At 43.0% G+C, this 13,991-nt stretch overlaps 1 protein-coding gene across 1 annotated transcript in view; it reads left to right on the top strand.

The window, feature by feature from the left end:
* LOC124799297 (piezo-type mechanosensitive ion channel component) overlaps positions 1-13,991 on the top strand; it is a 715,678-nt gene that overhangs the window by 481,616 nt on the left and 220,071 nt on the right. The window contains exon 32 of the mRNA XM_047262884.1: positions 4,679-4,833. Within this exon, the coding sequence (XP_047118840.1) occupies positions 4,679-4,833 (155 nt within the window). The remainder of the gene's footprint in view (positions 1-4,678; positions 4,834-13,991) is intronic.

Raw genomic sequence — 13,991 nt, 5'->3', positions numbered from 1 at the left:
TTTCCCTAAGGGGCTCCATCACCCGCCTAACGTTGGAGCTCCCAATAACTAATAAACCCCTCCCCCCGTGTGCCTGCTCGGACCTTGCTGAAGGAGCAGCCACATGTCCACTCACAGGCAGAGCGGGCGATGCCACACGGCCAGCCTCCACATTGACCCTCCGCCTCATGCGCCGCGAACGCCGCTGAACCCGCCACTCCCCTTGGGGAGAGGGTGGCCCAACCGCGCCCAGTACACGCGAAGATGTCTCGACAGCAGGGACAGTGGGTGAAGCATGTAACACCTGGGGTGTACCTTGCGACGCACCAGACTCCCCACTGCCGCTACACTCCGAGGCAGCAGCCTGAAGACGGCTGATCGCGGCCATCAACACGCTCAGCTGTTCGTGAACAGTGGCCAGCTCCTCCTGCGTCCGTACACAGCAGTCACACATCCTATCCATCCTAAGGAATCAATTTACTGAAGAGAGTTAATCAACCTTTAACTAGACTGCTAATTCACTAAAGGCGGCTGTTTATTCACTAAACTGTGGTTGCTAGGCACTTCTTGTAGAAAACAATGAAAATAGCACTACCTGTGTCTGGACTGTATTGAAAACAAACACTAGCACTACTGGCACTATGGTTGACTAAAGGGACTCTCTGACTGTGTTCAAAACAAACACGAAATCTATGGAACTATTAATAGCACTCGACAATTAAAGCTTCCTAAAAGCAAATACACACGGAAGAAGAAGTGACAAGTAAGAAAAATACAGTTAATACTTAAATTAAGGCAGCTCGCTGCACAGCAGACGTGAAGCAGACGGAAGTTACGACGACACTGACACACTACAGTGTGGTCCACTTGTTTTTTGGCCACAGTTTGTTGGTGGCCATTCATGCAGATAGACAGCTTGTTGGTTGTCATGTCTACATAGAATGCAGCACAGTGGTTGCAGCTTAGCTTGTAGATCACATGACTGGTTTCACAGGTAGCCCTGCCTTTGATGTGATAGGTAATGTTAGTCATCGGACTGGAGTAGGTGATGGTAGGAGGATGTGTGAGACAGGTTTCGCGTCTAGGTCTATTACAGGGGTATGACCCATGAGGTAAGGGATTGGGAGCAGGGGTTGTGTAAGGATGGACGAGTATATTGTGTAGGTTTGGTGGACAGCGGAATACCATGGTAGGAGGGGTGGGAAGGATAGTGGGTAGGACATTTCTCCTTTCAGGCCATGACGGGAGGTAATCGAAACCCTGGTGGAAAATGTAATTCAATTGCTCCAGTCCTGGATGGTACTGAGTTATGAGGGGAATGCTCCTCTGTGGCCGGACTGTAGGACTTTGGGAGGTGGTGGGAGACTGGAAAGATAGGCACGGGAGATTTGTTTTTGTACAAGGATGGGGGGATAATTACAGTCAGTGAACGATTCAGTGAGACCCTCGGTATATTTAGATAGGGACTGCTTGTCACTGCAGATGCAACGACCACGGGTGGCTAGGCTGTACAAAAGGGACTTCTTGGTATGAAACGGGTGTCACCCGTCGAAGTGGAGGCATTGCTGGTGGTTAGTAAGTTTGATATGGACGGAGGTACTGATGTAGCCATCTCTGAGGTGGAGGTCAACATCTAGGAAGGTGGCTTGTTGGGTTGAGTACGACCAGGTGAAGCAAATGGGGGAGAGGTTGTTGAGGTTCTGGAGGAATGTGAATAAGGTGTCCTCACCTTCAATCCATATAGCAAAGATGTCATCAATGAATGTGAACCAGGTGAGCGGTTTAGGATTGTGGGATTTTAGAAGGATTCCTCTAGATAGCCCATGAATAGGTTAGCATAGGATGGTGCCGTGCGGGTGCCCAAGCCATACTGCGGATTTGTTTGTAGGTAATGCCTTCAAAGGAGAAGTAATTGTGGGTGAAGATATAGTTGGTCATGGAGACTAGGAAGAGGGTTGTTGGTTTTTAATCCATAGGGCATCTGGAAAGGTAGTGTTCAATAGAATTAAGACCACGGACATTAGGAATGTTAGTGTACAGGGAGATGGCATCAATAGTGACAAGCAGGGCACCATGTGATAAAGGGAAAGAAACTGTGGAGAGTCGGTCAAGGAAATGGTTAGTATCTTTTATATAGGAGGATAGGTTCCGGGTAATAAGTTGAAGGTGTTGCTCTATGAGAGCAGAGATTCTCTCATGGGTGGCACAGTAACTGGCCACAATGGGACATCCTGATTGGTTGGGTTTATGGACTTTAGGAAGCATGTAGAAGGTGGGAGTGCGGGGAGTGGTAGGGGTAAGTAGGGAGATAGACTCTGAGGGGAGGTTCTGGGATGGGCCTAAGGATTTGAGTAGTGACTGGAGATCCTGCTGGATTGCTGGAATGCGATCACTGTGGCATGGTTTGTAGGTGGAAGTATCTGACAGCTGATGGAGTCCTTCTGCCAGGTAATCTTTGCGGTTCAGAACTATGGTGGTGGAGCCTTTGTCTCCAGGTAGGATAAGGTGAGGACACCTTATTCACATTCCTCCAGAATCTCAACAACTTCTCCCCCATTTGCTTCACCTGGTCCTACTCAACCCAACAAGCCACTTTCCTAGATGTTGATCTCCACCTCAGAGATGGTTACATCAGTACATCTGTCCATATCAAACCTACTAACCATCAGCAATACCTCCACTTCGACAGCTGCCACCCGTTTCATACCAAGAAGTCCCTTCTGTACAGCCTAGCCACCCGTGGTCATCGCATATGCAGTGACGAGCAGTCCCTCTCTAAATATACCGAGGGTCTCACTGAAGCGTTCATTGATCGTAATTATCCTTCCATCCTTGTACAAAAACAAATCTCCCGTGCCTTATCTTTCCAGTCTCCCACCCCTCCCAAAGCCCCACAGTCTGGCCACAGAAGAGCATTCCCCTCGTAACTCAGTACCATCTGGGACTGGAGCAATTGAATTACATTCTCTGCCAGGGTTTCGATTACCTCTCGTCTTGCCCTGAAGTGAGAAATGTCCTACCCACTATCCTTCCAATCCCTCCTACCATGGTATTCCGCCGTCTACCAAACCTAAACAATATACTCGTCCATTCTTACACAACCCCTGCTCCCAATCACTTACCTCATTACTCATACCCCTGTAATACACCTAGAAGCAAATCCAGTCCCATACATCCTCCTACCACCACCTACTCTAGTCCAGTCACTAACATCACCTATCCCATCAAAGGCAGGGCTACCTCTGAAACCAGTCATGTGATTTACGAGCTAAGCTGCAACCATTGTGCTGCATCCTATGTAGGCATGACAACCAACAAGCTGTCTGTCCACATGAACGGCCACCGACAAAATGTGGCCAAAAAACAAGTGGACCTCCCTGTTGCTGAACACGCTGCCAAACGTGATATCCCTCATCTCAATGATTGCTTCACAGTCTGTGCCATATGGATTCTTCCCGCCAACACCAGCTTTTCTGAATTGCGCAGGTGGGAACTTTCCCTGCAATACATCTTACGTTCCTGTAACCCTCCTGGCCTCAACCTTTGTTAGTCACTGTCCTCACCCATCCAGCCCCCTCCCTGTTCTCATTCCAGCACTAACACAGCCATCATTTCACCGCCACACCCATTCTTTCAATTTATTATTATTTTTATTTCTCTCCTTTCCGCTACTTACCCCCTCCCCCCTCCACACCTCTTCTCCTGCCCTCTGCCTAAACTGCAACACTTCACTGTCCACCACTTCCACCATACTATCCCTCCTCCTCCTTACCCCCACCCAGACACCACTCACATCATGCACTGGTGCTGCTGCTCGCAGTGCAGTTTCAGCTCTCTGAGACTGCAGACATGTGTGCAAGTTGCACTTGTGTGTGTGTGTGGGGGGGGGGGGGGGGCGTGCGCACGTGCATGTGTATGTGTGTCTGCTGCTGACAAAGGCTTAATGGCCGAAAGCTATGACTGTGTGAATCTTTTTATTGTGCCTATTGCGACTCAGCATCTCCGCTGTATGGTGAGTAGCAACTTTCCTTCTCTCGTATTATTTCAGTTATTGGCTCATTTAAGAGAACAATGCGTAATATGCATGCTGTCCCCCACCGCATGAATACTTTCCTCCAGGAGGCAGGAGTGTAATGATTGCAGTGGCCTTAAATATTGTCCGAAATGAGCCTAAATGTTGGCCTCAGAGAGGAATCTGATGAAGAGTCGGGCAAAATCAGGCAGCAATGTCTTAACCATTTTGTGGAATGCATGCTATCATGTTACATTGCACCAGTTTGTTGTTTGCGTGCCTGGGAGGATCCTATTGTGTTACATTGCACAAAGTCAAGGAACATAGTACTAAGTGTTATTCAGCAGCAGATTTACATTACATATATTTACACTTTTGAGCAGAGTGCATTTATTTTGGTTATTGTTTTGTTTTTATTACACAGTGAAATTAATCTTTATTTTTTTCATAAAGCTTGTTCTCTTATTTCTTGCCCCTTTCCCCTTGAATCTAAGCCTGCATATGTTAATAGAAAAATAGAAAGTCATGTTATAAACACTGCAGGTAAACTATAAAGAAGAAAGGAAATTACATATAATAAAAGTTTATTTGACATAGAAGCCATCTTAATCCTAAGGGAATGCTGTTTATGCAATTGAAGCCATCAATAGAAATATAATAATATTATAAAATGATTTTTCTTTCTAGAACAATCGCTAGGGCGTACTGTGTGGACATACATAAAATTTGCTTGGGCATTAATAGAAGGTTCAATGGAGACACTTGTTCGATACTTGAACCGCTTCTCAAGGGACTACCGCTATGTTATCCGGGTGCTAGCCTTGGAAAAGAAATTGTTGAAGGTAGGCCATTTGTAATAGACTACATTTTGAGATTCATAAGCTAAACATTAGTCATAACTATAGTAGAACAAAAAAAAAAGTGTGTGTGTGTGTGTGTGTGTGTGTGTGTGTGTGTGTGTGTGTGTGTGTGTGTGTGTGAGAGAGAGAGAGAGAGAGAGAGAGAGAGAGAGAGAGAGAGAGAGAGAGAGAGAGAGAGAGAGAGAATGAATTATTGTAAGTGCATTTATTTCCACATTTGTATTTTTGCCACTAGATATGACTTGTTACTACTTTTATTCATAGTACTTATGTGGATTAAAAAATGACTTCTTGGAATAGATTTTATTAGGGTAATAGGTTAAGTGGTGGCAGCGAACCTATTTAAATGAATAGCATAAGTGGTTGCAGCAAACATGTTTATATGACTAACAGAACAGCTCCTATTGTGTTACTGAGCTGCTTTATACGTCTCTCCTATAATGTAAATAATTGCTTTCTGAAGTAAATCTTTCACTTTACTGCAGTTGTTTAAAATTCTGTGACAGATTAAAATTATGTACTGGATTGGGACTTTATCCCTGGATATATCATTGATTGCAGAAGCCATGATTTGGGCGAGTGTCCCACTTTGTCACTATTTTAATCTATGAGAAGTTTTCAGTAATCAATTATTTTTCATTGTCTGAATACATAGCATTTACGGTATATCATAAAAACACACAAACATTCATTTGATATAAGGGACAAAAGAATAATTAGTCTTCTATTTTTAATGAAACGTTACTTTTCCCTGATCGTTAATGCTACGTTCAATGTGGTTTGTGATACCGAATGCACATTTTTGTAATAATTTTTATGTTATCAATGAAACCCTAATTCATCAGTTTACGTCATATGTAGGAAAGGGTAATCTCTAATTGTCATCCTCCTCATTTACCGTGTGTCAGGACAAAAGCACTTTAAATAAGCAAATATTCATATAAATAAGCAAATATCCATAAAAACAAATAGTAGCATTAGTAGTAGTACTACATGTCTATTTCACATTTATTTCAGTGTGTGTGACTGAGCGAGATACTGCAATGGTTAGCACACTGGATTTGCATGTGCTGGGTCAACTGCTTAAATTGGCAAATGGCCATTCTGATTTAGGTTTTCTGTTATTTCCCTAAATCTATTGAGGCAAATACTCAGTTAGTTCCTCTGAAAGGGTGCAGACAATTTCTTTCCTTGGTCTTTCTCAATCTGAGCTTGTGTTTTGTCTCTAATGACCTAGTTGTCAGTGAGACATAAACACTTATCTTCCTTCCATCAGTGCATGTTCATTTGATTTTATATTCATTCAAAGCACTGTATTTTCAAAAATTTTATTTATTTATATGCTGTAATTTATACTTTTTGTAAATCTGTGCCCATTTCATTGCTATGTTGGTTAAAAAAACCTGAGATATGTCAGAATGGTTTCAATGAGATGAATGCGAGGCCTGTACAGAAAGTATCTAATTTTAACACACATTATTTTTGGTATTGCCCTGCACTCCCCATGGTGGAGGAGGACATCTTTGGGCTCACACCTAAATGTGTCATTGGGAAATTTCAAATCAAAACAATTGATGAAACTTCCTGGCAAATTAAAACTGTGTGCCCGACCGAGACTCGAAATCGTGACCTTTGCCTTTCGCGGGCAAGTGCTCTACCATCTGAGCTACCGAAGCATGTCTCATGCCCGGTACTCACAGCTTCACTTCTGCCAGTATCTCGTCTCCTACCTTCCAAACTTTACAGAAGCTCTCCTGTGAACCTTGCAGAACTAGCACTCCTGAAAGAAAGGATATTGCGGAGACATGGCTTAGCCACAGCCTGGGGGATGTTTCCAGAACGAGATTTTCGCTCTGCAGCGGAGTGTGCGCTGATATGAAACTTCCTGGCAGATTAAAACTGTGTGCCCGACCGAGACTCGAACTCGGGACCTTTGCCTTTCGCGGGCAAGTGCTCTACCAACTGAGCTACCGAAGCATGACTCACGCCCGGTACTCACAGCTTTACTTCTGCCAGTACCTCGTCTCCTTCCTTCCAAACTTTACAGAAGTTCTCCTGCGAACCTTGCAGAACTAGTACTCCTGAAAGAAGATTTTCACTCTGCAGTGCACACTCCGCTGCAGAGTGAAAATCTCGTTCTGGAAACATCCCCCAGGCTGTGGCTAAGCCATGTCTCTGCAATATCCTTTCTTTCAGGAGTGCTAGTTCTGCAAGGTTCGCAGGAGAACTTCTGCAAAGTTTGGAAGGTAGGAGACACGAGATACTGGCAGAAGTGAAGCTGTGAGTACCGGGCGTGAGTCGTGCTTCGGTAGCTCGGATGGTAAAGCACTTGCACGTGAAAGGCAAAGGTCCCGAGTTCAAGTCTCGGTCGGGCACACAGTTTTAATCTGCCAGGAAGTTTCATATCAGCGCACACTTCGCTGCAGAGTGAAAATCTCATTCTGAAAACAATTGATGTTTGGAGGTGATGCCATGTGAGAAACATAAAATAAAGGAGTGGTTCTGCTGTCCCTTTATAAGCAAGACAGGGACCAGTTTTGTGGGAGATGGAAGTGCAGCTGTTATTTAGACACTGCAAAATCTGGAAATATGATGTTATAGTCTTATAATAAGAAAAATTTCTGAAGATGTTGGAATTGCCAGAGATTTTGTATATTTAATTTTCTGTTATATTCAGAATTAATACAGAATGTCTAAAATGTAAGCCCAAGTTACTATCAGTGGAAGAGATACAATTCTGCTTCCATATTTCACAGAATGTGTTGAATGGCCCATGAATCCCAAGTTTTTCAACACTCTGATAACCAGAGATGACTCATGAGTGGATGGATGTGGCCCCGAAACAAAAGTACACTAATTGCAGTGATATCATACTGACATTGCTTGTTGTCTTTGATTGCCATGGTATTGCTACTCATGAATATGTGCTGGAAGAACAGGATCTGCATTGAAAACACTTCTTATTTTAACCAATATTAGTGACCTTATCTTGAACATTAAGACCACCGAAACAGCATTATTTGCTGATGACATTACTGTTATACTAAAAGATGGAATAAAGAGAATCTACAAGAACAAATGAGCACTGCCACAACCCAAATCAATGAGTGGTGCCACTTAAAGTTGCTAACTATAAATAACAATAAAATAGTAAAATAGTGTGCAATACATAACTGTGCAACATTCAATTGTTTCATTAATAGCCAACTTGTAGTAAAATCAAACAGTGGTAAACCCAGGGTGGAATGTAACAGTATTATGAAAAGGATAGTTGCTACTCACCATAAAGCGGAATGCTGAGTCCCAAGTAGGCACAACAAAAAGACTGTCTCAAAATAAGCTTTCAGCCAACAAGGTCTTCGTCAAAAATGGATGAGACACACACACACACACACACACACACACACACACACACACACACACACGGCCACAGACTCTAACATCCGAAGCCACACTCCATGAGCAGCAGCAGCAGTGCCTGATGGGAGAGACAACTGGTGGGGGAAAGGAGGAGGCTGGAGAGGGGGGGGGGGGGGGGAGGGGGGGGGGAGACAGATCGGGCAGCAGGGTAGGGATTGGGGACAGTGAAGTGCTGCTGGGGTGTGTGGAGGGATGAGATGGCCGGACAGTGAGATTTTATGAGTTGGTGAGTGACTGGAAAGATAAGGCATGGGAGATTTGTTTTCGTACAAGGTTGGGAGAATAATTACTGCTTCACAACCTGGGCCATATGGATCCTTCCCACCAACACCAGCTTTTCTGAATTGCACAAGTGATAACTCAGCCTATATCCTATGTTCCCATAACCCTCCTGGCCTCAACTTTTGTTAGCCATTTTCCTCACCCATCTAGCCCCTTTCCTGTTCCCATTCCAGCACTACACAGCCCTCTATTCCACCAACACAACCAGCCTTCCTACTTCATTCCTTTCACACTACACCCCCCCCCCCTCCCCACCCCCACCCTCCCTTCCGACTAACCTCTTGACTGAACCAGCTGCCCTACCCTCTCTCCATCTTTTCCCTGTACGCTACCCAGCAGCACATCACCATCCCTCACCCCTACCCCTACCCTGCTATTCCTCCCCCTCCCCGCACCAGCCTTCTCCTTACCCACGCCCAGTTGTCTCTCCCATGATGCGCTGCTGCTGCTGCTGCTGCTGCTGCTGCTAATAGTGTGGTTTCAGCTGCCCAAGACTGTGAACATGTACGTGTGAGTTGCATTTGTGTGTGTGTGTGGGGGGGGCTCAATTTTTGACAAAGGCCTTGTTTGCCGAAAGCTTATGCTGTGATTGTTTTTGTTGTGCCTATCTGTGACTCAGCATCACAGTTATAAGGTGAGTAGCAACTATCCTTTTTATAATATTGAAACTTGTAGTAGATGGTAACAAGGCTAAAGTCTTGGGCCAGTAGATCCGGCATAAAATGATGTGCATCCTGCATGTGACATAACGGGTGATCAAAAAGTCAGTATAAATTTGAAAACTTAGTAAACCACGGAATAATGTAGATAGAGAGGTACAAATTGACACACATGCTTGGAATGACATAGAGTGTTATTAAAACAAAAAAAAAAGTTCACAAAATGTCCGACAGATGGCGCTGGATAGTAAAACGTCAGTGACTGCACATGACAATCATGTATAAAAGGAGCTGTAATGAGAGAGAGAATCAGATGCACCAGCATCCCCAGCCTGGCTGATAAACACCTGCTGGAACGTACGATGTTTATGCAGGATGGCGCTCCACCCCATATTGCTAGATGCGTGAAAGATCTCTTGCGTGTGTCGTTTGGTGATGATCGTGTGCTCATCCGCCATTTTCGTCATGCTTGGCCTCCCTTGCGATTGTTGGCTTTGGGGTTACCTGAAGTCGCAAGTGTATCGTGATCGACATCTCTAGGGATGCTGAAAGACAACATCCAACGCCAATGCCTCACCATAACTCCGGACATGCTTTTCAGTGCTGTTCACAACATTATTCCTTGACTACAGCTGTTGTTGAGGAATGATAGTGGACATATTGAGCATTTCCTGTACAGAACATCATCTTTGCTTTGTCTTACTTTGTTACGCTAATTATTGCTATTCTGATCAGATGAAGCACCATCTGTCAGACATTTTTAGAACTTTTGTATTTTTTTGGTTCTAATAAAACCCCATGTTATTCCAAGCATGTGTGTCAATTTGTATCTCTCTATCTACATTATTCCGTGATTTATTCAGTTTTCAAATTTATACTGACTTTTTGATCACCCGGTATATTAACATAAAGCTCAATAAAACTATTTATGCATTAAGGATCCTGAAAAGCTGTGACAAGTCAGCAGATAAATTTCAATCACACATAAAAAAATGGAAATATATTCTGGAGTTAGTTGTTACTAGTTGCTTCATGTTTATTTCAGTGTGTGTGACTGAGCAAGGTAGTGCAGTGATTAGTACACTGGACTTGTATTTGAGAGGACTTCCAGCACATAAAAACAGAACCTTTTTTGGAAAAGCATTAGTGTTTCATGCAGGCCTTTCTTTAAAAAAATAGTCATTGAATTGCAAATATGTCTTGGAAATATTAATTTTTGTCAATACATATTTTATTGGTGATGAAAACATGAGGGGAAAAAAGTCAAATTTCACGACGACAATGCGAGACAATAAATTATGTATGTCGCACGTTACAAACACGGATAGATGCCAATAAGGAACCTATCACATGAGCATAAAACTGTACACACTTCCAAATGTTGTAAAACTTAACACATATATAACAGGGTGTATACGACCGAGGACAACCGGGAGATCTGGGAAAAACCCGGGAATTTTTTCATCCGGGAGAAAACCGGGGAAACCCAGGAATTTTTTAGAATTCTGTGAATTTTTCATTGTTTTAGTTTTCGGTTAAAGTTTTGCAATTTCAGATGGTAATAACCTATACTCTAACAAAGGATATTACTGTATCCCGTTACTACAGAAAAATACTGCAGCAATAAAACATGAACGAGAGAAATTACGAAAATAAAACTTCAGTTGCGAAGAAAATGCACCATATACAACAACAAAACACAGTGCTCATACAAGCGTCTGCCGACAGCAAAATGTGTCAAAGGCTTTAGGAAGACTGTGCAGTGCTTCATAACAGATTGCTTCCGATGAGCGTGACATCACAACTGTTTACATAAGATTCTTTTGAGCAATTGTGAGTGGGCTCATGTGCATGTGCAGTTGAGTCGCGTATGAGTAGTACCTTCACCCACTTCTGGCTACTGAAATGTGGCTGTTACCTGTATAAGCAGTAGTAACAAGCAGCAAGATGCTACCCATAAAAATTTTACTGGCGCGCCCAAGTTGCCAGATTCATGCACGCGCACCAAGCCCAGATCTAGGGTCTTGGTGCGGTGTGGAGGGGAAACCTGACAGTCAAGCATTAATTGCCTTGCAGAACAATGAAGTTATTTTTGTCGGTATGCTAATAAGATTTAGCTTTTATTAATCTTTTCTGCTGAGGCAGTCAATTTATTTGAAACGAAGTGTTTAATTTCATGCTACTGGCTAGGTTCAACCGTTCGCTGCATTTCAAGTGCACATTTTCATTTTCTAGCACGTATGACATTATACCATAGTAAAGAACGAAACATGACATAATACAGTACTGGTAGTCCAAGAAAGCTCACTGAAAAGCATAATGTCAGGTCGAGGCCTACTTCATTGGGAATCTCGACATGGAATGTGCACTATAAGCCAAATTGTGCATTGTAATATGGTTCACAAAATTCCGATGCTCTTGGAGTATCCTCTGATGTCTTGTTTCCTTTATGACACAATGCAAGATATTTAAATGTCTTACACGTATGAACATACGGGCTTCCTACGTCATCGTACCTGCGCAAGAGCGGTGACGCCTTTTATCTGGCGGTCTCTGGCAACTGCTGAAACTGGTTTCTTAAATCAGAGCATTTGGCTCTCATTTAAAAATCAACTCTTTGAGGACGAGCCATTTAGAAGAATTTAGAGCTCAGAAGATTACATTTGTCTGATGTATCTTAAAGTGTAACATGTGCAAAAGAGATCAACATTATATGTGAAAGCTTAGCTTCTCTTGGAGCTTCTTAATCTGTGGGCAGTGGGAGCGGGCGTGGTAATTACGATGATAAATAATCACTCACACTCCCGTCACTTACTATGAATACTTCTATCCTTGCAGCGTATATACGATGCATGTAGCATAGAGCGCGTACTACAGAGAACTGATCTGGTAAAGATATAGTTGTTCTCACTACCTGAGGATAGCGATATTATTGCGGTTTGAGCCAGTGGTTCTACGTCCCCACAAATCTTAGAGACTAATGTTATACGTGAAAACTTTGCTTTTCTTGTAGCAACAATGTGTACATTAATTTAAACCATTAACTTTTCCTATTTGTGTATTCGCACCACTTAACAGCGATGATCCTGTTGGCTGACTACATCACGTGATCTATGCTGTGATTATCCGCTGTCATCGCACCGCAATCTCTATTTCAATGCTCCAGAAAGTAACATGTGGTGTTTGGTTGAATTAGCATTTATACTTTCATAATATGAAAATTTACATTGTACATGTTACTACACATCAAAGGTCTTTCCAAAACTTGTCCCCCCCCTCTCCTCCTCCTCCTCCTCCTCCTCCTCCTGAGTTTCGTTTTCTGTAGTGCCGAGAAATTCTACGCCGGTGTATGAAGCCATTCAAAGGATTTATAACTTTTACGGTTCCGAGGGAAAGTATACTGTCACTTAACACGGAAAAAGTGTATTTTGACCTGGGAGAAAATTTATTTTTAACTGGGAAATCGGAAAAACCTGGGAATTTTTTCTTGTCTGTGTATACGCCCTGTATAATGAAAAGGATAGTTTGCTACTCACCATATAGCGGAGATGCTAGTTGCAGATAGGCGCAACAAAAAGACTGCCAAACAAATAAGCTTTTGGCTGAAAAGGCCTTCATTGGAATTGGATAAAACAAACACACACACACACACACACACACACACACACACACACATGACCACAGCCTGGTTGCTGAGATCAAACTCTGTATGTTTTGTCTAATTCTGATGAAGGCCTCTTTGGCCAAAAGCTTACTTGTTTGACAGTTTTCTGTTGTGCTCATCTGAGACTCAGCATCTCCACTATATGGCATTTAGCAGTCTGTCCTTTCCATAATACTGTCATTATTCCATCCTGGATTTTCTGTTGTGTAACACATATGTTAAAAATGTTTGAGAGACGTTTTACATCATATCTAGAATACCACTCCTATTCAGTAAGAGGACATTTTGTTTCATAATACATGGTGCAGCAGCGTTCATTGCATAATTTGACTTGCGTAGTACTGCAGGAATGCACGCCAGCTCATGCCATGTTCATGTGCTAATGAGCTGCCATTTTGAGTGTGACAGAGATATGGAGCAGTGTAATGCACAACATCGCACCTTTTCTGTTGAAAGTTATTTCAAGAACAATGACTCTGTTATTGCTACCCAGCACCTATTTCGGCAACATTTCAACTTGGTCATGGGAAAGTTTGAGATGGACGGACCATTGTGAGGTGGATATGTGCATTTCGAACAACAGGTTCTGTTTGCAATGGCAAACCGGGAAGAAGTGAAAGAACTATGTGAACACCAGAAGCTGTGAAAAATGTTCGTGCTGCACTATTGCCTAGCCCAAAAAGATCTGCTCATTATCATGTGCAAACTGTGCATATGTTGGATCACTCATTCAGGAGAATATTGCATGAAGATCTCCATTTTCACCCATATAAGCTGCAGATTGTTCAGGAAATTAGGCCTCGTGACTGGGTTTCATACGAAACATTCTGCTTAACCATGCTTGATCTCGTTTGCCAAAATCCACAAATGTTGCACACCATCCTGATGTCAGATGAAGCTCATTTCAAGTTATGTGGTTCAGTGAATAAACAGAATATGCTTTATTGGAGTGATGTAAACCCACATGAACTGCACATCTGGCCCTTGCGCAGTTCTTGTGTCACAGTGTGGTGTGGAATTGCTTCCTTTGGGATTGTTGGCCATTACTTCTTTGAGGATGACAGCGGTGTGGCTGTAATTGTCACCAATGAATGCTACCAAAAGATGCTGCAAGA

The sequence above is a fragment of the Schistocerca piceifrons genome, chromosome 5 (assembly GCF_021461385.2).
Source record: "Schistocerca piceifrons isolate TAMUIC-IGC-003096 chromosome 5, iqSchPice1.1, whole genome shotgun sequence".
Lineage (NCBI taxonomy): Eukaryota > Metazoa > Arthropoda > Insecta > Orthoptera > Acrididae > Schistocerca > Schistocerca piceifrons.
Note: the sequence above shows the minus strand (reverse complement) of the source record. Positions and strands in the feature narration are given on the sequence as shown.